Source organism: Ictalurus furcatus, chromosome 13 (genome assembly GCF_023375685.1).
Source record: "Ictalurus furcatus strain D&B chromosome 13, Billie_1.0, whole genome shotgun sequence".
In the NCBI taxonomy this organism is placed as follows: domain Eukaryota; kingdom Metazoa; phylum Chordata; class Actinopteri; order Siluriformes; family Ictaluridae; genus Ictalurus; species Ictalurus furcatus.
In genome coordinates this window covers 1642507-1665018 of record NC_071267.1, presented here as the reverse complement: position 1 = coordinate 1665018, position 22512 = coordinate 1642507, and the positions used below count along the sequence as shown (strand labels likewise).

Sequence of the window (22512 nt, the reverse complement as noted above, 5' to 3'; positions counted from 1 at the left end):
TACATGGCAATTTTTATAAATGATTTAATAGCTTATTTTAATAAATATCAGAAATCTAAAAGGTGTGCATCATACCTGACACCTAGATGAACACTTTAGTTAGTTTTGGGACTGTACGTCATTCCCTCCAAATGCTATTGAGCTTTAAATCATGGTATATTTTGTGTATGAGCCCATGCAGTAATAAAATACATGGCAATTTTTATAAATGATTTAATAGCTTATTTTAATAAATATCAGAAATCTAAAAGGTGTGCATCATACCTGACACCTAGATGAACACTTTACAGTCGGTTATATGACTGTAAGTCATTCCCTTCAAATGCTATTGAAGTTAGAATTGTGTTTAACAATGTCGTATGTAACTTTAGAGACGGTCCCTTAATTTCCGCATATCTGAGAATATCGAACCTCCAACATCACACCGACTTTATTCCAGTTCTGAGATCAAATCCCAGCACTGCTAAGCTTCCACCGCTGAGCCCTTAACCCTTAAATACTCAGTTATTTAATAGAGATCAATGTAAGTCGCCAAATGCCTTAGATGTACACTAATGCAGCCACTCAGTGGTCACGCCCATGGTTCATTCCCGTAAAACGTCTTGGCTCCGCCCATCTTCGATCGACTCTGTGCTAGCAGCAGGATCGATTACTCCGGCCTGAGTGCGGTGGAGAATGGACGGAGTGAGCGCACGCAATGTCGCGATTTAAACCCGCTTTCATAAATCTGTGAAGAAATGCTTTAAGGAGGAATGTTGTGTAGGGGTTGTTTTTTTTTCCTGCGGTGCTTTGAACTCGTCTTTGGGACTGAATGCGCGCGGATTTAGGAGTTAGACATAGTGGATCCTTTTGATCAGATGAGCAGCAGGACTGTGAATAAAAGGCGGCCTTTCTGCAGAAGGTAACAAATAAAAGATGAAAGGCTCGACAATACAACGCTCTGTTTGTGTTGGTGTTGGTGTTGGTGTTTGTGTTTGTGTTTGTGTTGCATGGAGATGTTCAGGGCGGTGTGTGATCTTGTGTGTTTGAAAGCGGGATCTTGCGGTCACGTTTTGATCACAAAAATAAGTGGAAAAAGAGACCATGTTTGTTGCATTTGCAGTGAATGTTGTGGCTCATTGCTGTAGATGATTACATTAAGATTCTGTGTGTGTGTGTGGGCTACGCTATATGTTTTGCTGGCTTTAAAGCTGTTTTAAAGCTGTTTTTTCTGCAGTGTGTGATCAAAGCTTTTGTAGTTGGTGTGTGTGCGTGTGTGTGTCTTTGTTGTAAGAGCTACAGACATAATACTGCTGTCTTACAGGTTTGTGCACATCTCTGTCTTAGTAAGCGTAATGGTGTGTGTGTGTGTGTGTGTGTGTGTGTGTGTGTGTGTGTGTGTTTTCCTTTACATCTATAAGGCGTAATTAGAGGACATTGCTGTCTTGTGCAGTCTTATACATTTCAAGACATTTGCTAACATAATTGTCATATTACGCATATTATAAATCTAATGATGTGTGTGTGTGTGTGTGTGTGTGTGTGTGTGTGTTCCACAGCCCTGTGCTCCAGCATGTAGACGCCTCTTCCTGTAGTCTTCGCCAATGAAAATGGAGGAGACGGCCCTGTCCGGCACGGACAACAGCAAAATGGAGGTGTGTGTTCCACCACACGTGTTTTGCTCACATAAGAGTGTGTGATGTGATGTGATGTTCCACTGGTGCGCACACACGCTCGACCGCCTTGCTGCCGGAGAGAGCGTACACCGCCGGCTCTGGTTATGCCGTCGTACAGAAAGCTGCGATGATGTCGTGCCAGCGTAGAGGATGACGCTCTGGCTGTGACGTCATTTCATGCGGACTTTAAATGGCTTCTTGGCAGCGATTAGATTCCGTGTGTTGACGTGTTTCCTTTACAGGAAGTCAGAGTGACGTCACGGTATGAACGACACGACTCCTTATAGCGTTCCAGACACGCCACACCCACACTGAATCGAATACTTAACAGTGAGTTAGAGAAATACTGATGGAGAATCATGGCGGTGTATTAAAAAGGATGAAACCGCAACGTTCCAGGTTGGTCAAACACTAATCTGGGTTTGAGGCTCACACTTGCACCGTTTATTCTCTACTAAGCGGTGGATGGAAACTTTTTTGAACTGGTTCATTTGTGTAAATTCAGTTATCATGTCTTGTGGACTATACAGGTATATATTGTACAGGTAAAATGCTATTTTTATTATTAACATTTTGCAGATTCTGCAACATGTACATGTTCTAGAGAGCATTTAATTGGATGACACGAGGTTGTGCATAGATATGAGGCATCAATCATTTGGGATCGTTTTCCCAGAAGTGATGAGCGATACGATTTAAATCTAACGATTCGAGCCTCCATGCAGAGCGTCAACGGGATTTCGTCTTCATCCTGGTTAAAGTGGGTGAGAAATCCTCGTCAAACTCTTGACTGGTCTCCTGTCAGGTTTGTTTAGATTGAGAGGGGGTGTGGCATATTATCTCAAATGCTATGGACTGCTTAAAGTACAGTTCCTCTGATTTCCTGCTTCAAATGGAAACACGTCAGCATACGGGATCAAATCACGACTCTCGGGCTGTTTCAGTGGGACTTCAGTGTCATCCTGGGATACTGTAAAGTATATTGAAACATGCTTTGGCGGTTGTAACGGAACGGTACAATGCTGTATGTTTTGCTGCAGGGCATTGCTCAGGAGATCCTCTCCGATCTGGTGGAGGACGCATGTCTGGGGCTTTGCTTCGAAGTTCACCGGGCCGTCAAGCAAGGCTACTTCTTCCTGGACGACACGGACCAGGAGAGCATGAAGGACTTCGGTACTGGCCGATAAATCGATAGATAAATCCATAAAAGTGATGCGTGGAATAGCGAAGGGGCAATTCTTGAAATGATACGATGCCCATAAGGGTTAGTTGGGTTAAAGAGAGAAATATAGAGTGAAAACTTACTACAAAATATTTCCCAGTAGGTTCTTTATTAATCAAGAACCCAGAGACGCCAACATTCACAATTTACCCGTAGCATTTACGATTTTTCTTTTATGATTTACCGATACGGGAAACAGTTGAAAACTACGCTTTTTATCCCGTAGTACGTGCGGTCCGACGTTTCTTCAGTTCCCTGCTCGCAACTTTAGTTCCTACCTTCAATTAGCTCTCATTTACTGTTTGACTCCCAAAAATGGAAGAAAGTAAAACTTATACGATTGGTTTCACCCGTATCCTGTCGTTTAATGTTTTAAATCTCATCGAATGTTTACGGAGACAGTACGAGGAGAAATAAAGCTTGGGATGAAAGTAGCAGAGATTGTTGATACCTCGGGTGAGTGTACATAGCTAGCACGGTTTGCTTGCATTTGCTAATCTGAGAGTGAAGATAGTATGAAGGCGAAGACATTAAGTTTTTTTTTTTTTAATAGGCCACGCCCACTCCTACAGTATAAGTCGCTACATGCAAAATAATAAAAAATACAAGTGTTGAATTGCTTGCTAGAGTGAACGCAGGGTTAGCAGGTACTCTCGACATTTATCTAGGTGAACTTGGACCTCTACGTTTGCTAACCTAATTATTAAGTAGCTGGGATTTTTCACGATCGGTGATGTAAACAAAAAAAAGTGCAACAACTCATTCCTAAAATTCTGCAGTTATTCCGTATTAGTAAGTGGTTCTTATTTATCGTCTTGCGTGACAGAAATCGTGGACCAGCCCGGAGTGGACATCTTCGGCCAGGTTTATAACCAGTGGAAGAATAAGGAGTGTGTGTGTCCCAACTGCAGCCGGAGCATCGCCGCCTCGCGCTTCGCCCCTCACCTAGAGAAGTGCCTGGGCATGGGTCGCAACAGCAGCCGCATCGCCAACCGCAGGTCAGGTGCCTCAACACGCCACAGGATGCAATTATTCGATTCGACACACTCGCTAGCTTTGTTTGCGATGTTCTAGATATAAAAGGTTTACAGACTAATCACAAATTAGTATAGGATTTTTAACAAAGCCAAATCACTTCTTCGTTTGTTTGTTTATTTCTTTCAGATTTTTCCAAACTCATATTTATGTATTTTCTTTACCAGAGTTAAAGAAGGTCAATTTGGGGCACATCATCATCATCATCATCATTCGTTCATTTAATTTACTGAATTAGTTTAAAGATTAGAAATGTAATAATTAAGTTTTACATTTTAAAATTTTGATTTAATAGGAAAATAAAACACGTTTTAATAGTATATTAAATTAGTATAGTTTAGTTTTGTTTGTTTTTTAGAGAGAGAGATATCCAAGATCATTTATAATCACTTAAATCTAAACAAATTTGAGTATAACGAAATTAGCATTCTTTACAACTAAATTGGTTATTGAATTTCCAAACTTAAATCATTTGTAATTTATTTATTTACGTACGTTCTCATTTATCTCCCGAGGTTTGGCTGGGGTTTAGTTAGTAGCCACACTGAGAATAGCAATTAGTATATGCCATTTAATTTTTTTTTTTTTTTTAATGTAAATAATATCTATATATATTTTTGGATTTATTATCTAGTTGTTTTTGCCAAACTAGTTAGTTTAGTCCAACCTTTACTAACTTTTGGTCAAATCTAAGTAGATGTTTTACATGTGTGCAGAATGTGGACACTTTTGGGGGGGGGGGGGGACTCTTATTGTTTAGTGTTGTTTTTGTAACGTAAAAATTAAAAAAAGTTAAAAAAAAAAAAAAAAAAGCTAGACTATTTACAAGTGAAATCAAACAGTTTTTTTTTACTCCCGACAAATCAGGTTGCAAGTTGGAGGCCAAACGTACCGGTGAAACATCAGGAGTGTGTCAAATTTAAAATATATTGTAATGCAGCTACAAATAACGCGACGGTGGCCCCCTAGTGGCACAGGGCGGAAAAACGTCCGTCTGCAGATCGCGAGTTCGCAGTGGCCCGAAGACAAGTGGATCAAATTTGTCCGTGTTCTCTGGGTGGGAGGGGCATGCACAATCCCCTGTCAATCACAGCGACATTAGCCAACCATAGACATCTGTGAGCTCATGTAGGTGGAAGAGTGAATTTGGATAGAAAATTGTATCTTTTGTAAATGAAGATATTCGATGCACCGTCGCATGAATGCCTAGCTTTCAGCCGCATCAGTACCTTTTTCAGAAAGTTAACAAACCGGATCTGACCGTTTTCCTGACTGGTTTGCCCGTCGTTCGCTATGTAATCCTGCTGGAGTGAACGATCTCGTCTCAACTGCGGTCCTCAAGCTGAACACTTCCTGGCTAAGGGCATGGATTATTGATGCACACTTCTCACGTTTCCTCTCCTCCGCCACTCAGGATAGCCAGCGGCAACAACACGAACAAATCCGAGAGCGATCAGGAGGACAACGACGACGTTAACGACAACGACTGGTCCTACGGGGCAGAAAAGAAAGGTGAGGGCCCTGTTTATTAGCCTGCTTATTGGAGCGTTTGGAATTCGCGTAGTCTATAAGCGAACCCGGAAGCCGGCTTACAGATAAAGAAAGGATTAATAACGGATTAAATGACGTACTGGCGCTTAGAACATTTTTTTTACAGATTTACAGTGTATCTAGGTAATATATTAGCTATACAGTAATTCCAGATAACTATTTATTTATTTATTGAATTTTTTACGCTCATTTTAACAACCCAGTGCACCCTGAGGTTTAACGACTAGCTAGCTACGTATCATGACGCTAGCTTTGGATTGCGATGTTTCACGATGCTCCTGAAGACCGACGCCGTTTACATTTCCTTCAAACGACTGTGTAAAGGTCATGTGTTCTGTGGTTTTTTGTTGTTGTTTTTTTTTTTTGAAGAAATGATCTCGAGTTTCATTTAAACCTAAAACTCTTCTTTTGTATTGCAGCCAAGAAGAGAAAGGCAGATAAGGTATTTTTACATTCTTTGAAACGTCCTGTTTTCTATCGGTAAGTTGGTTGTTTTTGTTTTTTCTTTCTGCCGTCACACCCGTAATTTCTAGATTTTTAGACGCGCCACTTGCACAATTTTAGCCTTTTCTAGCGTCTTTTCTTTTATTTATTTTTCTCCCTGGCAGTACCGTACATGATCTTATCATTCAACTCTCTAGCATCCTTTGTAATCTTTTTCTCTTTATAGAAAATTGAACTCACAAATTTTGGAATATTGGAATAAGGTTGTTTTTTGTTTGTTTGTTTGTTTGTTTTTGTTTGTTTGTTCGTTTCACTTCACAGAATCCAAATTCACCAAGACGATCCAAATCGCTAAAACACAAAAACAGTAAGTATCTGTAGATTTACTGAGCTGTAGCTAGTAAAGGTTGGGGGCACTGTGACGGGATGATCTCAGTAATCGTGATGAAGATGTAGAATGTGAAAATACGTCGTGTCATTGTTGATGTGGGAAGTTTTCTGTAAGGAGATTGTTTGTTTGTTTGTTTATTTATTTAACGTCTCTACATGCGCTGTGGTTTCTCTGTAACATGACCAGCTGCGATTTTTGTTGTTGTTGTTGTTGTTGTCTTATTAACTTCAAAAGAAAGGAAAAAAAGAGGCTGGTGAGGGAACGACTGTTTATAGCTGCCATAACATAAGTGAGAACAGGAACGAACTTGTTTCATAGACGTTCCACAACGTTAAATGTAACTTTTTATCAAAAGTATGACGTGTCGTTCTTAAATAAATGCTACATGCGTAGTTGTTTCTACGGAAACGACTTATAGCTAAAACAACGAATGAACTGCAGTGTTAGTTCTTTACACGATGAGGAACACGACACGGATTAAGTAACGTCAGGATTTAACTTTATTTCGGAGTGCGAGTTTTGTTTTTTTGTTTTTTTTAAGTTTTATTTGTTTGGAACGTGACGTTACGTGAGGTCACTTCGAGACGTGCGGAAAATTCTCGACTTTCAACGAAGATACAAAGACTTTTTACACATCGAACGCTTATAATCATCTACTATCGGTAATATTGTTTTATTTATTTATGTCAATATCCTGTCCACGTATCTGTATTGTGTATCGCGAAATCATCTTCACGTATTGTGACATGATCTTTGTGATGATAACTACCGTCGCAACATTTGCTCTTTCTTGTACAATTAACTAAATAATGGAGTATCACAAAGGGGGGGGGGGATCTCGAGTTATATGGACTTACTCTTTAGTGTTTCATTTTTAGTAATAAATCCAGAGTCAATTGAATCTATTGTTTTATTGGGATTTTCTTTAAAAGCCAAAGATCTGTCTTCGTCCTTCAGCTTCGCTGGATCCTAAGCAGCGCCCAGAGTGAAGTTGTCGTTGCCGGGAGATGGGTTTCCACAGCAGCGTTGCCGAGAGCTACCCACGATGCCATTAGGGTTCGACATAAGGATGGAACGAGGAACTAACCCAGCATCGATTCTTCATTCGGTTTACACAACTGTCCTGTCGTGTTTTCGGGGGTTTTAGTTTCCTTTACTTTTCTGGAATATTTGCACAGTAAATCCATGTCCTCGTGTCGATCGTGTAGCTGCGACCCCTCGGCACGAAGGTAAACGTGACGAAACGATCAGCGGAGGAAGTAAGGACACGGGCAGGCAGAAGTAGGCGCATGAAGAGTTGCTGGCGTGCTTTCGGACGGTCCTGCTCCTGCTGCAATGATTCTCAATGAGGAGAAGAAGAGTGATCAAAATCAGTCTTAATGCTGCTTATTTCACCTTTTTTTTTCCTGAGTTTTAATCATATTTTTTGTGCAGAACCAAGATTCAGAACTATACATTGTGCTTGGACTATGAGTAATTATGATCATGTTATTATACCAGGAACAACTGGATTATTATGAACTATATCTGGCGACTTGAAAAACATACATATTCATCTTTGGAGAATGAACGAATTCTCACTTTTCTCCGATTTTTTTTTTTTTTTTCGTTTCTTCTCCCCCTCATCTGTATACTTGATGTTTACAGTGTAAAGGAATTATGTGTCTTGGCTGTGTTGTAACTGTAAATATATTTGATTCATCGGGGAAAATGCTGCTACACTGGCCATGAGCCACATGCTTACAGGCATGTCACACACATAATAAACATGACTCGATACGCCGTGTGTTTGCATCTCTTATGGACGGACTCGGGTACGAACGTGAGCCGAAACATCTTCCGGGAAGTGTAGGAAAAAAAAAAAACTTGGAATAAGTTAAGTAAAAAAAACTAATCACAGTTCTAAATCAATGTGCCGGATCCGGTATAACCATGATAACTGCCACTGGCTAAATAAGGGTATTAATAGTGGTATTAAATAATAAAAATGCTACATTTAACTTTCGTTAGCTGTCTGTTTACCCTGAGCTAATAAATGTAGATATACTTTTGAATTTTAAGGGGTATAAAAAAAAAAATGAAATAATAATAATAATGGCAGGCTACGTAGCAACTATAGCACGTGGGCACAAGGGACAAGTAAGTTAGTTAGTTTATAACTGAATCATTTGAGTCAATAAGAGTCGACTCGTTCAGCTCCCAAACGGCTCCTTTTTTTTGTTTGTTTTTTTTCTAAACCGGAAACAGTTCAATATAGGGACCCGTGATTGTTGCTCTTTGCCTAACAAAAGCTGTAGAAACCGTTTCATCAAATCTTTCTAACTAACAAAGCGTTCCCGAAGGAACGACATAGGGATAGAATCATGCGAACAGAGATCAGTGGGACAAAACTAGTTGAGTTGCTTGTATTCCCTCATTTCTAAGTGTCTTTTGATAAAAAAAACCGTCAGCTAAATTAATAAATGTAAATGTAGTATAATAGTACAAGTCAAAATTTCACCATCTGAAGTGTTTTCCCAAGCCGACGCACATTTATTCGCTACTTTCAATAAAATGTTAAACGCAGATACGCCTTGACACTGAGAGTACGGGTTACTGCAGGTCATAGATTTTGAGGTGTGGATGGGGTCACGTTTGATTTTTACATCTCCTGATTCGGATACGCTGCAGTGCGCCGCACAATCCCAGTCCTCTCGTTAGATGTGCAGAGTGCCTGCGGTTGTGTTTTCTTTGTTATGCACACCGATTCCTAAAAGCATCGTTTGGTGTGTGTATATAAAAACGTGTGTGTATGCTAGCCTCGCACTAACGTGTTTACGTTCCCCAGATTTCAGGGGAACATTTTCCGAACCATCCCTTTACATTTCCACTTGTATTTCACACTGGTCTTCTTCAAGCAACTCAGATTCTGTGCCTCTCCACTCTTCCTCCAGACTCTGGGACCTTGATTTCCAAATGAAATGCAAAATTTACTTTGATAAATGTTTGAGAAAACTTTGCAAAAAAAAAAATCAACTTTTCCACGATATTCTAACCTTTTTGAGATGCACCTGTACACACAGAACAGAATATTGCTAATATTGTGTTTAGACTAGTTCCAATATTAAGTCCAAAATGTGTTTTGAATGCCTCATAGTCTTTCTCCACATCATTACATCATTTTTTAGCTCTAACCAATAAAAGGGCAGCACTGTTTAGGTCACAATAACCGCGCATTATTTATAATATATATGTAGTATACAGTATATTCTTGTACATCATGTATATAGGACACAGCCACTGTTTCATTAAAACTCGATTCACGTAATCGGTTACTTCAAAAGATTCGAGTCACTTAAATGAATCATTGAGTCAGTTGGAGGACGGATCTACCACGCCCACCCGTGCTCGCGCTCTGCTAGTGCGCCGCCATTGGTCGAAACTGTTAAAACGGTTCTTACGAACCAACCATTGCGACAGAAAGTAGGGGGGAGGCGGTTTGACAAGACTCTTCATGGAAAGAAGAGATGACACTCAGAGACTGCTGAGAGCTATCGAAATCAGGAAATTAGGACTTTGTTTTAATATTAAATTTAATACTGGGGCGACTTTTTCTTTTTAGTCGTAGAATTAGGCGAAAATGGCGTCCAGAGCGGCGTTCCCTGCTACACCGGGCGCCCCGGTGATGAATCCCGGGATGAACTCTCCCGGCCACCCGCGGATGGCAGCGATGAATCCGGCCTACCGAGCAATGCCCAACCCGGCTAACCAGTATCCGGTAAACGCCCGTGTTGTTGATGTATTATCCCAAAGTTTTTATTTATTTATTTTTTTTAAAAAACGGCTAATCGTTGTCATTAACGCGATTCTCCGTTTAACTTCGTGTTTTTGTTTAGAAAGTTCCTTAGTTAAAATTGCTAAACTAAATCTCTAACGCCACATATTACTTAACTAAACAACACAAAAGTCATTCAGCAGTAATATTATTATTCCACAGTTCTCAATCCGTGCTGGGAAACAGATATAAACATCCTTTTTAAAAAAAAAAAAAACTTTCGCTTATCTGCACGTCTTCGCTCCAACTTCCGCATTTAAGACGGATTTTCTGTCGAGTCCCAAAGCGGCTCCGTGATCCCTACACAAGTGCACTTACTCGGGCTGTGTAACGATGCTCCCTGCACCCTTCATAGTCCCCTATATAGCCGAAAAAGGAGCCGTTTGGAACACGACCTCGTACATTGGAGAACAATACGTTGATTGAATATGGTACACATTTACAGCAAGCGGAATTTTTTTATGTCATTAAAGTATGAATTTTGACATAAAGTATGTTTTGCAAGTCAATAAAAAAAATTAAACCTTGTTCGTGTGCTGGTTTGTTGGTTTTTTTGGCATCGTGTTATAACCGTTGGGTCACGTGGTATGAAAAAAGGATCACAACAAGAAGAATAAGTCGTTTGGGACAAATATTCACATTTATGCAGATTTTTAACTTCAAACGAAGGCAAATATAATGGTGGAGGCTAACTCAGGTGTAGCATTTTCGATTCTAACAAATGAAATAGGACCTAATAGCTAACAATTAGCGTCATGCATAAATAATGAGCACGTGCCCAATGGAAACCCTTATAGAGTTTGTAATAAGATAATACTTTATTAATCCCCAGATGGAGGAATTAGGGAGGGTTTTAATGGAAACTGTACTGGTCCTTGTGGGTCTCTACTGGTGATTTACTAGCCTTCTATGACACATTTACTTTAAAATATTTCAAAAAACACCTTAGAGGGGGCGTGGCTGTCAGGAGATCTCAGGTGTCTCCTGATGAGTTCTCTTCCTTGTAACTGATCATCCAATGTTGGAGTGGCTAGTAAGCGGAAATGCAATCGAGACGCGTCCGGTGTGAAAAGTCTGAGGTTACTCTATAGCTAAAGAAAGAACATCAGGATACAAGAAGTATGTCTTGGTGTATATGCTTTCTTATGCTCATAGTGTGTGTGTGTGTGTGTGTGTGTGTGTGTGTGTGTACGTAGCGTCCTGGTGTCCCTCCTGGCCGTAACATGCCCATGGGAGGGATGGGTTCCATGGGTTCGCCGATGCCCGGGCCGTCGTACGGCGGCACCATGACCGTTCGTCCCGGCATGCCCCAAACCGCCATGGACCCGGCGCGCAAGAGACTCCTGCAGCAACAGCATCAGCAGCAGGCGGGGGGGATGATGGGACCTCGGAGAGGGTGCGTACCAGCAGCATGTTGATCATACTTGTAGTAAAGTTTTCCCTGTAGAACGCCACCAAACGTAACAGATTAAAAAGCATGACGTCGTTCTGCAAGAAATAATCATTATCAGGACATGCTGTTAGAGGAAACTAATCAACCTCTGGACTGTGAAGGACACTGTTCATCACACCACCCCATCGTGTCTGTATTCACTGCATTGCATGTTGTATATCAAATGTCTTCACGTATCACGTACGATATTTTTGTCTTGTGGTTTTTAGGCTGAAACGGCGCAAAATGGCCGACAAAGTTCTACCCCAGAGGGTAAGTTTTAGCAGCGGCCCGTATCACGTGTGCTTGTGTGTGTGTGTGTGTGTGTTTTGATGGTTTTTTTTGGTTTTTTTTGGCTGTGACATGTGATGAAGATCCGGGACCTGGTTCCTGAGTCTCAGGCCTACATGGACCTTCTGGCATTTGAGAGGAAGCTGGACCAAACCATTGCTCGCAAGCGCATGGAGATCCAGGAGGCCATCAAGAAGCCCATCACGGTAACCAGAACGAGCACACTGTGTGTGTGTGTGTGTGTGTGTGTGTATGTGTGTGTGTATGTGTGGATCAGGATCAAAGTAAGAAAGTGCCGTTCCGTAATTCTAATTGAAACGAGATGTTAAATTATGTTAATAATAAATAATGCTTTACTGACGCATTCGCAAACCTAAGTATTGCGATACATATTGCGTATCGTAGAAACGTGTACGTGATGACGTTTGAACGGTAAGCCGTGTCTCATCTTCTGTCCTGTTTGTTTGTTTGTTTATTTATTTATTTATTTTTTGTCCACTGAAGCAAAAGCGTAAGCTGAGGATCTACATCTCAAACACCTGCACACCTGCCAAACCTGAGGGGGAGGAGTCAGAGAAAGTGGCATCATGGGAGCTCAGAGTGGAGGGCAAACTCCTGGAGGATGTAAGTTACAGAGCTGTTAATATAGAAACGATAACGTATTAGAACGAGCGCGTTGATATAAACCTGTACTGTTCTATTTAGCGGTTAATGCTAAATTGTAAGTCTAGTGTAATTTTAGTCCTTCTGCGGGTTTTATTATTAATTTAACATTAAATCTGAGGTAAATGTTGACGTTCTGGAGACTTCCGTCTCGTTTTTACGCTCACTATGTGATTCCGTTGTTATGTACCAGCTTTCTAAATCGTTATCTTCACTCGTTAGTTGATGCTAAAAGTCATTACAGTGTAATTTTAGTCCTTCTGAGTGTTTTCTCAGTAAATTAACATCAAATCTGAGGTAAATGTTGATGTTCTGGATACTTCCGTCACCGTGTCTTTCCTTTGCTTTGTGCCAGCTTCCTAAATCATTGTCTTCTGTTATTAGAAAGCTTATGCTCAGTATACATATATCCATGTTGCCTAGCAACAGTGTTCTCATGATTTAAGCACTTGAATGGTGAATGCGTTGTGTTTATTGGCTCAGAGTTGTCCCCATGTGTACAAGATGGCTAATTTTAACATCTAACACCAGCGAGATGTGCTAAATAGCTACGCTACAAAAAATTATTATTTCTGCTTTTTTTCGCACTTAAACAGCAAGATTTTTTATTTTTTTTTGCTAATAATGAAGAATGGTAAAAGGTGAGATAACTATCGCAGGGGAGAACGATCATGTCAGAATGGGTGTTGCTCGATGACTCAAGGAGCCAAGTCGCCACGGAGCATCGCGATGTATCCAAATATAGCAGTGCAGTGTCAAACAACGGCTCCTAACATGTCCGAGCTGTTCTTCATCTCTCACCGTGCCCCTCGGACAAACTCTCAGAACCGGACGTGCTGTGGAAATCTCCTAAGACGACGACGCCCTGGCTCGAAGGCTTTAACAGGGGATAAAAAAAAAAGAAAGAAAGAATTGAAACTTTGTGTGAAACACGTGGGCATGAAATGATCACACACACACACACACAGAGCCACCTGAAGGAAAAAATAGAGGAACTGCTCTTCTGTTTACTTCTCTCTCTCTCTCTCTCTCTCTCTCTCTCTCTGCTTCAGTGGTTAAGAAGGCATGAGTGAGTGGTGGAAGCTGAAACGAGGGAAATTGTTGCGCAAGTGCTGGAAGGGGTGTGTGTGTTTAGGCTTAAACAATGCAACATCAGTCCATAGTGTGCTAACCGAGAACATAACTGCCATCTCTCTCTCTCTCTCTCTCTCTCTCTCTCTCTCTCTCTCTCTCTCTCTCACACCCTCCATCCGTAGCCTGGGAAACAGAAAAGAAAGTTTTCTTCCTTCTTCAAAAGTCTGGTCATTGAGCTGGATAAGGAGCTGTATGGTCCAGACAACCACCTGGTGGAGGTAAAGTGATAGAGACACACACACACACACACACACACACACATATATTAAAATATTAAAATTCTGTTTGAAAAAAAAAAAGATGATTAAAATAACGCCGGTGTCCACTGTGTCGCCAAACTCGAGCCAAACACACCCTAGGGTGCCAATACTTTAAATAAATACTTACTACGAATAAACGCACAGTTACAAAGTCTGTAAAATCAATTTAAATATCGGACAAAAATCAAAAATACCAAAGATAAATAAATATTTAAAATATAGAGAGATTTCTTTAAAATAATAATAATAATAATGTGGGTAAATAAATATACAAGAAAATACTGGAGGTAAAATTTAAAAATAAATAAACATCTGGATACATAAATATAAACAATATTGCTATGGGTAAATAAGTATATTTTAATGTTACTGTGGGTAAATAGATTTTTTTTTTTTTTTTAAATAAGTAATATAAATAAATATATGTAGAAAACAAAAGAATATATATGTATATAAATATATAAAAGTGCAGGTAAATGGTGCATCGTGTCACTGATGATCAGGGAAAGGGGAAATTTGCAGGAATGAGGAGGTATTAGGAGATGACGGGAAGCTCGTCAGGGAAGTGTGTTGTTTAAACGTGTTCCTGTTTGCGTCGTCAGTGGCACAGGATGCCCACCACTCAGGAGACGGACGGCTTTCAGGTGAAGCGGCCCGGAGACGTGAGTGTGAAGTGCACACTGTTGCTCATGCTGGACCATCAGGTAACCCGTGCAATGACGCCGATCTGATTTATTGTGTACGCTGTGCCGAAGATTCGGTGCGTATCGGGGTAGTTCTCGTCCTAATGTAATACGTTAACACTGTTCTCTCCGTCTGTGTCGGCGTTGTCGCCCGTCCACCCCCCCCCCCCCCCACACACACAAAAGCCGCCGCAGTACAAACTGGACCCACGGTTAGCACGTCTCCTGGGTGTCCACACGCAGACCCGAGCCAGCATCATGCAGGCGCTCTGGCTCTACATCAAAAACAACAAGCTGCAGGACTGCCACGAGAAAGAATACATCAACTGCAACCGCTACTTCCGACAGGTACGTACGTGTACGTGTGTGCGTGCGTCGAGCACAAGCGGTTAGTTAGCGCACGACTAACACGCCAGCGTCCCGTTTCAGATCTTCACCTGCTCCAGAATGAGGTTCTCAGAGATCCCCATGAAGCTGGCGGGACTCCTGCAGCTCCCGGATCCCATCGTCATCAACCACGTCATCAGGTGCGTACGCGCGCTGCTTTTACCCCCTCGCTGCGTTCGATGAGGCGCAACACAAAATTAAAAAGCCGGTTTCTCGTGGGCAGCGTGGACCCTAACGACCAAAAGAAGACGGCGTGCTTCGACATCGACGTAGAAGTGGACGATCCGCTGAAGAGCCAGATGAGCAGCTTCCTGTCCTCCACCACCAACCAGCAGGAAATCGCAGCCCTGGAGATGAAGGTGGGTGTGCGAGAGTTGGTTAGCTCGGTTTGTCCTGTCATACCGGGACCCTCACAGTTTCCTCACAAAAAGAAGGTTTGTTTTTATTATTTGCTCGCCAGATCCATGAGACCATTGAGTCGATAAACCAGCTGAAAACGCAGCGGGACTTCATGCTGAGCTTCAGCAACAACCCCCAGGACTTCATCCAGGACTGGCTCAAGTCTCAGAGCCGAGACCTCAAGGTACCCACGATCCCCTTCTAAATCTACGGGATCATAAACGTTCTAATCGTACGTTTTCTGGATATCGCACAGGAACGACTAGGAATGTGTATTAAAGGAATAGTTTTGACTCCAACTAAGCCCCACCTCCCGAGAAGTGCGAAGGTATTGTAGCGAAAAGCTGGAAGTGATGACAACTAGTCTCAGAGCACTAGCACAGTCTCTAGCACAAATAATATATATATTTTACACCAAATATGACTTAGCTGATGGACTTGTGTGCGTAATATTGTCGCCATGGTGATAATTATTGTCTCATGGTGTTTGGCTGTAACTGTGTGGTGTTTGGAATGCGCCAAATGTCAATGCCAAGAACTCTGAGTTACTCAGCCGCTGAGCTTGTGAGATCGGGACTGGTTTTCATTAAAAAGTCATTTGGTCCGGCTGAGTGGCGCTGCTACAGTGTGTGTGCGTGTGTGTGTGTGTGCGCGTGTGTGTTGTCTGATCCAGCTGATGACTGACACTGCCGGGAACCCGGAGGAGGAGAGGAGGAGCGAGTTCTACCAGGCTCCCTGGATCCAGGAGGCCGTGGGCCGCTACGTATTCTCCAAGGTACGTGTTCCGACATATCTGATCATCTCGGGCATTAAAAATACGTTCTTGTGGTTACCCCGCCTCCCCGGGCCAGATATTAGCGCATCCCTATACGGCTCCACCCTTTTTCCTTAAAAGGCAAGCCTTGCACTGTTTCCGCAGGCTTGGGAATGTTTTTGTGCAGTTCACCTCGCAGGCAGCAGAGGGCGGCAGAGGCCATGAAAAATTCCAAATGTCTCCTTTAAAAACGTGTTTGTTTTTTGGGGTTTTTTAAAAAAATGTTTTTAATTAAACAATCGACAAAAGTATGGTGTGAGAAACCGCATTTTCCGAAACGTTACAGCTTTTTACCTGTGACCATTTACAAAGCGCTCGCACTGGAGACTCCTTCTGTTAAATAAATAAATCGACTTCTCTTTTGGTGGTTCTCAGGTCCAGCAGAGGAGACAGGAGCTGGAGCAGGTCCTCGGTATCCGCCTCACCTAAACCTCCGAGGAAACGGTTTGGGATGGAGGCGTCGCTGCAAGTCTTCCAATTATTATGCGTCTTTTTTTTTCTGCTTAAAATTTGACGTGGGATTTCCTCAGGTCACGGATTTGTCGCTATTTTCAATTATTTTCCATATTGTTCAGTTCACATCCTAGTGTGTATTTGCCTTTTCTTTGGTATTGCATACCAAATTTGGATTGTGTGTGTGTGTGGCCATTTTGTTTCTAAGCCATAACTGCCTTGTTTCATATTTTTGCCAATGAGATAAAATGGAGGGTGGGAGTTTTATACAGGTGTCTCTGATTGATTTAAGAGACTTAATCCAAAATGTAGTGTTTACATTGTTTGCGTGTGTTTAGCATCACTGTGCCAGACGTAAAAGTCTACATACATTTACATGGACAACAATAGTCCGATATGTACCCGATTAAGACGATACTCTGATTAAGAAACTAGCATGTAAACAGCGATTTTTTTATTACCTTAATCCGATTAAAGTCATACTCGAAGTAAACACAAATGGATTTAAGACGTGTGGAGTATTCCTGTTTTAATCGCATTATCGACGTGCGTTACAGACACGTACACACCTTAATCACACTGTTAACGTCGTGTGGGAGTTTTCACCGCATTTTGCGACAGGACACGTACACACACGGCAGCGCTCAACCGTTTTACGGCAAACAAGAGAGCACGGCCGCGTCCCAAACCGCGTACTTACCTATTATATAGTAGGTGAAATACATGTATCTCAGCTACTATATAGTAGGTAAGTATGTGGTTTGGGACGCAGCCCACGGCTTCAAACCGACGTCTAGTTGCACGTATATTGAAGCGTTCGTAAAAATAAAAACACCCCAAACTGTATACGTTCCCATGACGAAGACGAACTGTATGTCGATACGTGAAATTCTAGACGTCAGACGACGTGGCGTGGGGACGTAATGACGTGTGCAGTTAATTGATCTATGTTCTATAACATGTAAAACGGGAACATGAAAGGAATATTCTAAAAGCGACTCATGTAAACACCTTAATCAGAATATTGTCTTATTCAGAATAAGGTCAATAATTAGATTACTGCTGTCCATGTAAACGTAGTCAGTGAGAGAACACGCACGTGTGTTTTTATAAACAGCAGGTAGGATCGTAAGCCATTTCTAACTGATGTCGGATGGTCTTAAATGTAAAAAGTCCGATTGCTGTTCATCTAAAAGATCAGACGACGTTCCGGATTTACAAATCCGGATCATTCCGATCAGAGAGCTGGATTAGTTTAGCCGGATGTTTATGTCTCTACAGTGTATATAGATAACCGCGTGCCTGGTACGAGCCCTAGGTAGATCGAGACTTGAAACTTGATCACTGATTTGGATAAAGAGAACGGTACGGAAGCCTGGAGAGGACATTTTAAAGGTTTTTTTTTACTCTTGTGCACAATCTTTAGTTTTAACGTGGTACTAAACCAGAGTCAGGAAATCTGCTTCTTTAATTTGAGCTCCGTTTGCTACGTCGGGTTTGAAATCGATACAATCGTTCCCACGTTTTGGTTCATTTTTTATTTTTTGAATAAAGTGCACGTCTTACAGTAATGCACTGGAAACACAACACACGTTACGTCACGTTAAAACCATATCGATTGCACCGTATTCTACGATAAAAATGGCCGCGCTTTTTCGGATCCATCCTCCTGGCCTCAGCCGTGACCAGTTTCTCAGGCCCTGCTCATCCCCATGACTTGATGCTACCACCACCACGCTTCACAGTGCGAGGACGATGTTCTCAGTTTGATGAGCAGCATTGCATTTCTCTCGCCAACTAACCGAAGCCTTCGAATACTTTTCCAGAGCTTCGTCTTGGAGCTGTTTCGCCAGGTCCTTGGCCTTTATGATGCGGTTCGTTTAGGGGAGGGACTCCTCCAGAAACGGGCGTATTTCTACTGAGATCATGTGACACGCTGCCGATCTAACGATGCAGCTCTTTCCAGTAAACATTTCCTGAAAATGTACTGGTATTCTAATAACTTTTTATTTGTAAATAATTTTGTGTAAATCGCTGACACCATCCCAATAAAGTCCATTTCGGTTCTATATAACGTGGAAAAGTTACGGAAAAAAGGGGCAGGGGATGGGGGGTGAAAACTTCTCTCCCTCTCTCCTTCTGCCGAGCCACACACGATTTTATGGAGATACTAGAGATCCTGATCCGTTTCGGATGTCCTACCTCTGGATGGAGCTCAGATCTTCTCCAATTCCAGACTGCTGGGACTACGGCTGCTTCTAAGGCCAAACAGACTTCATATAAATCCATAATGAACTTTTTCACACTATCCGTTGTTACCCAGATGAGGATGGGTTCCCTTCTGAGTCGGGTTCCTCTCAAGGTTTCTTCCTCTTAAAACATCTTAGGGAGTTTTTCCTCACCACCGTCACCACCGGCTCACTCAATTGGGATAAATTCACACCTTTAATATCTGTATACCGTGTTGATATATTTCTGTAAAGCTGCTTTGAGACAATGTCTATTGAGGCTTAGCGGTTAGCACGTTCGCCTCACACCTCTAGGGTTGGGGGTTCGATTCCCACCGTTGCCCTGTGTGTGTGTGTGGAGTTTGCATGTTCTCCCCGTGCTGCGGGGGTTTCCTCCGGGTACTCCGGTTTCCTCCCCCAGTCATGCATGGTAGAATGATTGGCGTGTCTAAAGTGTCCGTAGTGTATGAATGGGTTTCTATGAATGAGTGTGTATGTGATTGTGCCCTGCAATGGATTGGCACCCTGTCCAGGGTGTACCCCGCCTTGTACCCGATGCTCCCTGGGATAGGCTCCAGGTTTCCCCGTGACCCTGAGGCAGGATAAGCGGTATAGAAGAGGGATGGATGGATGGATGAATTGAAGTTATGCACAGCACTGTATATCATACAAGCGAATACGTTAATTAAAGACATCCATCCACAGTGCAGACTTGAGCTGTGTTCTTGTTCGTATGAACCAAAGCGTGGAAATGATCGATTTAATTCGAGGACTCGCACGATGTAATGTTTACACTTAATATGCTTGCGCTTACCAGCTTGTTGCCTTGGTAACAAACCCGACAACGGCGCTTCTCAGCCATATTAAAGCCATACTGTGTGTTTAGTTCAAGCGTGTTTGCTCTAGTTTCAACTTCATACATTCCGTGTGTGTGTGTGTGTGTGTGTATGTATATATATATATATATATATATATATATATATATATATATATATATATATGTATATGTATGTGTGTGTGTGTATAAACTTTGCGTTGTCAAATAGACTCAGGAGGAGAGATGATGATGATCTGAACATGGACGCTTTAAAGGGACGATTTGGGCTAAAATCAAATTACTTTAAATGCAAGTCCAAAGAAATTCGCTGATGTTGAACTAGCAAACTATTTCGTTTATGTAGGTAATATTTATCTACTCCGTCGTGTCAAGGGCGCTAACTCGATATGTCGCTATTTTATATTCAGCTAGTCTAAAGGTACAAGGAGATCAAATCCTCTACATAGCTATTTATATTTAGCTAACACACACACACACACACACACACACACACACAGATAACCTACAGCGAAACAGTTAGTATTATTTAAAACAATGACTTAACATCGTGTTGGTTTTAAGAAGACATTTCCGCAGTAGACGTGGACGACGTGACGAAAACGGTCGTCACGTTACGTTGAATACGTATTTATGCCATTTCCAATAAAACAATTTTTTTAAAAAAAAAAGACAGCTACAGGTTTTGCCCAGTGTTTCGAAAACATTTTAAGTATTCAAGAAATAAATAGTCGGAGATGAAGCTTTGGGGCAAAAATAGTTTTTAATAGTGTTCACGTAGCGAGTTACAAAAGCACCGGAACTTGACGAGAACGACGTTGTGTAGAAAAGGTCATAAGGAAAGCCGCAGGAAGTGGTGCTCAGAAATGACTGCTTCCTGCCGTTCCTATTTGTTCCTTCCTGCTGTATTTTGTATTTTCCAAAATATAAACAAACTAGTCACGTAAACCACAAACGCGTAATCAATGCGTAGCACGAGCACAGTGTGCGACTGCTATTGTTGTTGTTGCTTGTGGGCGTGGCCTGTCCAGGGTCTTTTCATTTCGTTTCGGTCCATCGCTGACATTTTAGCTGTGTGGAAAATGTATTTAAATTTGATTTTTGCCCTGAACAATCCCTTTAAGTTCATAACAGCCATTATTAATATTATTATTATTATTATTATTATTATTATTGCTTTACAAGTATTTTTAAAACCTGTCTGTGGCTTTATTACAGTTAGTATAACTTCCTGTGTTAAACGTGCCATTGTCTTTCAAATAATTTTCCTTTTTTATAACCTGTTTATAATCGAAATATTTCGATTTTTATATGACAAAAAGAGCATGTTCTGTTTTCTAGTTTTTGACTTGTGATCTGTACTTTTTTTAAAATACTTTTTAAAGCGATCTTTTGTATTTTTTCTCTTCCCCTTTTTGTACAATAAAATTGTACAAAGGCATGGCGTTGTCCTTTGTGGATCGTTTTGAAATGACGGTATCGTATCTGGTCAGTGGGATTCCTGCAATACAGTAACAAAATGTGCTATACAGGAGCGAGAGAGAGCACACACACACTTCTCTACATGGATCATATTAAGTGGTGTTGGAGATGTTTGGCCAAACCGGTCGATCCGATGTTACTCATCAGTCTTAGTGTCGGCTCACGTTGTCCTGATGTTTGCTCGGAATAAGCCTCAACAAGCTCGCATCATTCCTCAGCACTGCTGTAAAATAAAATATATATAAATTAACCACAGTCTACAGATACTAATCCAGATAGTGTATGACAGCCATCCTACAAATATGTATAAAAACACGATTTTATTTCCTTTTGAAACAGGAAGTCTGCGTGTTCAAGTGCAGGAATGACTTACACAACAGCCAATAGTGTTTGAGATGTAACACACACACACCCTGACAAATCAAAACAGAGTAGTAGTAGTAACTAACTATGTATAGATAAAAGCGAAGCCCGAAACGAACAATGTTTACTGTGCCTGTAGAGCAAGACACGTCCCTGGGGGCGGGATATACAGTATCTCACAAAAGTGAGTACACCCCTCACATTTTTGTAAATATTTGATTATATCTTTTCATGTGGCAACACGGAAGAAATGACACGTTGCTACAATGTAAAGTGGTGAGTGTACAGCTTGTGTAACAGTGTAAATTTGCTGTCCCCTCAAAATAACTCAACACACAGCCATTAATGTCTAAACCGCTGGCAACAAAAGTGAGTACACCCCTAAGTGAAAATGTCCAAATTGGGCCCAAAGTGTCAATATTTTGTGTGGCCACCATTATTTTCCAGCACTGCCTTAACCCTCTTGGGCACGGAGTTCACCAGAGCTTCACAGGTTGCCACTGGAGTCCTCTTCCACTCCTCCATGACGACATCACGGAGCTGGTGGATGTTAGAGACCTTGTGCTCCTCCACCTTCTGTTTGAGGATGCCCCACAGATGCTCAATAGGGTTTAGGTCTGGAGACATGCTTGGCCAGTCCATCACCTTCACCCTCAGCTTCTTTAGCAAGGTAGTGGTCGTCTTGGAGGTGTGTTTAGGGTCGTTATCATGCTGGAACACTGCATACTGATCATGCTCTGCGTCAGTATGTCACAGTACATGTTGGCATTCATGCTTCCCTCAATGAACTGTAGCTCCCCAGTGCCAGCAGCACTCATGCAGCCCCAGACCATGACACTCCCACCACCATGCTTGACTGTAGGCAAGACACACTTGTCTTTGTACTCCTCACCTGGTTGCCGCCACACACGCTTGACACCATCTGAACCAAATAAGTTTATCTTGGTCTCATCAGACCACAGGACATGGTTCCAGT

At 41.7% G+C, this 22512-nt stretch overlaps 2 protein-coding genes across 13 annotated transcripts; both read left to right on the top strand.

Moving 5' to 3' along the window:
* The first annotated feature begins 263 nt into the window (after positions 1-263).
* Positions 264-8375, top strand: atxn7l3b (ataxin 7 like 3b). Of its 12 annotated transcripts, none has more exons than XM_053640668.1 (9): positions 565-901; positions 1539-1634; positions 2696-2828; positions 3704-3875; positions 5327-5424; positions 5883-5905; positions 6229-6274; positions 6533-6583; positions 7256-8375. In XM_053640668.1, the coding sequence occupies exons 2-8, from the start codon at positions 1584-1586 to the stop codon at positions 6553-6555; spliced, it is 546 nt and encodes a 181-aa protein (XP_053496643.1). In that variant the 5' UTR covers positions 565-901; positions 1539-1583; the 3' UTR covers positions 6556-6583; positions 7256-8375. The 12 variants fall into 12 exon arrangements, 11 of the variants coding, with proteins under 11 accessions (XP_053496634.1, XP_053496637.1, XP_053496642.1 ...); XM_053640669.1 differs by having other exon boundaries at positions 7231-7271; XM_053640659.1 differs by lacking the exons at positions 565-901; positions 6533-6583 and adding an exon at positions 264-523 and having other exon boundaries at positions 7231-8374.
* Positions 8376-8455: 80 nt separating this feature from the next.
* Positions 8456-21153, top strand: smarcd2 (SWI/SNF related, matrix associated, actin dependent regulator of chromatin, subfamily d, member 2). Its single transcript, XM_053640655.1, has 13 exons — positions 8456-10055; positions 11309-11508; positions 11775-11817; positions 11919-12041; positions 12340-12459; positions 13755-13850; positions 14495-14596; positions 14762-14923; positions 15005-15102; positions 15186-15321; positions 15423-15545; positions 16035-16136; positions 16551-21153. Exons 1-13 carry the CDS (start codon positions 9918-9920, stop codon positions 16602-16604), a joined length of 1497 nt encoding a protein of 498 aa, XP_053496630.1. The 5' UTR covers positions 8456-9917; the 3' UTR covers positions 16605-21153.
* The last annotated feature ends 1359 nt before the right edge of the window (positions 21154-22512 follow it).

What these genes read in the sequence shown, in the direction of transcription:
- atxn7l3b (XM_053640659.1), top strand. Translation starts at nt 1,584, where the DNA reads ATGAAAATGGAGGAGACGGCCCTGTCCGGCACGGACAACAGCAAAATG. An exon ending in CGGACAACAGCAAAATGGAG is followed by an intron (nt 1,635 to 2,695) that starts GTGTGTGTTCCA and finishes GTTTTGCTGCAG; the next exon opens with GGCATTGCTCAGGAGATCCT. An exon ending in AGCCGCATCGCCAACCGCAG is followed by an intron (nt 3,876 to 5,326) that starts GTCAGGTGCCTC and finishes TCCGCCACTCAG; the next exon opens with GATAGCCAGCGGCAACAACA.
- smarcd2 (XM_053640655.1), top strand. Translation starts at nt 9,918, where the DNA reads ATGGCGTCCAGAGCGGCGTTCCCTGCTACACCGGGCGCCCCGGTGATG. An exon ending in ACCCGGCTAACCAGTATCCG is followed by an intron (nt 10,056 to 11,308) that starts GTAAACGCCCGT and finishes GTGTGTACGTAG; the next exon opens with CGTCCTGGTGTCCCTCCTGG. An exon ending in CAGACAACCACCTGGTGGAG is followed by an intron (nt 13,851 to 14,494) that starts GTAAAGTGATAG and finishes TTGCGTCGTCAG; the next exon opens with TGGCACAGGATGCCCACCAC.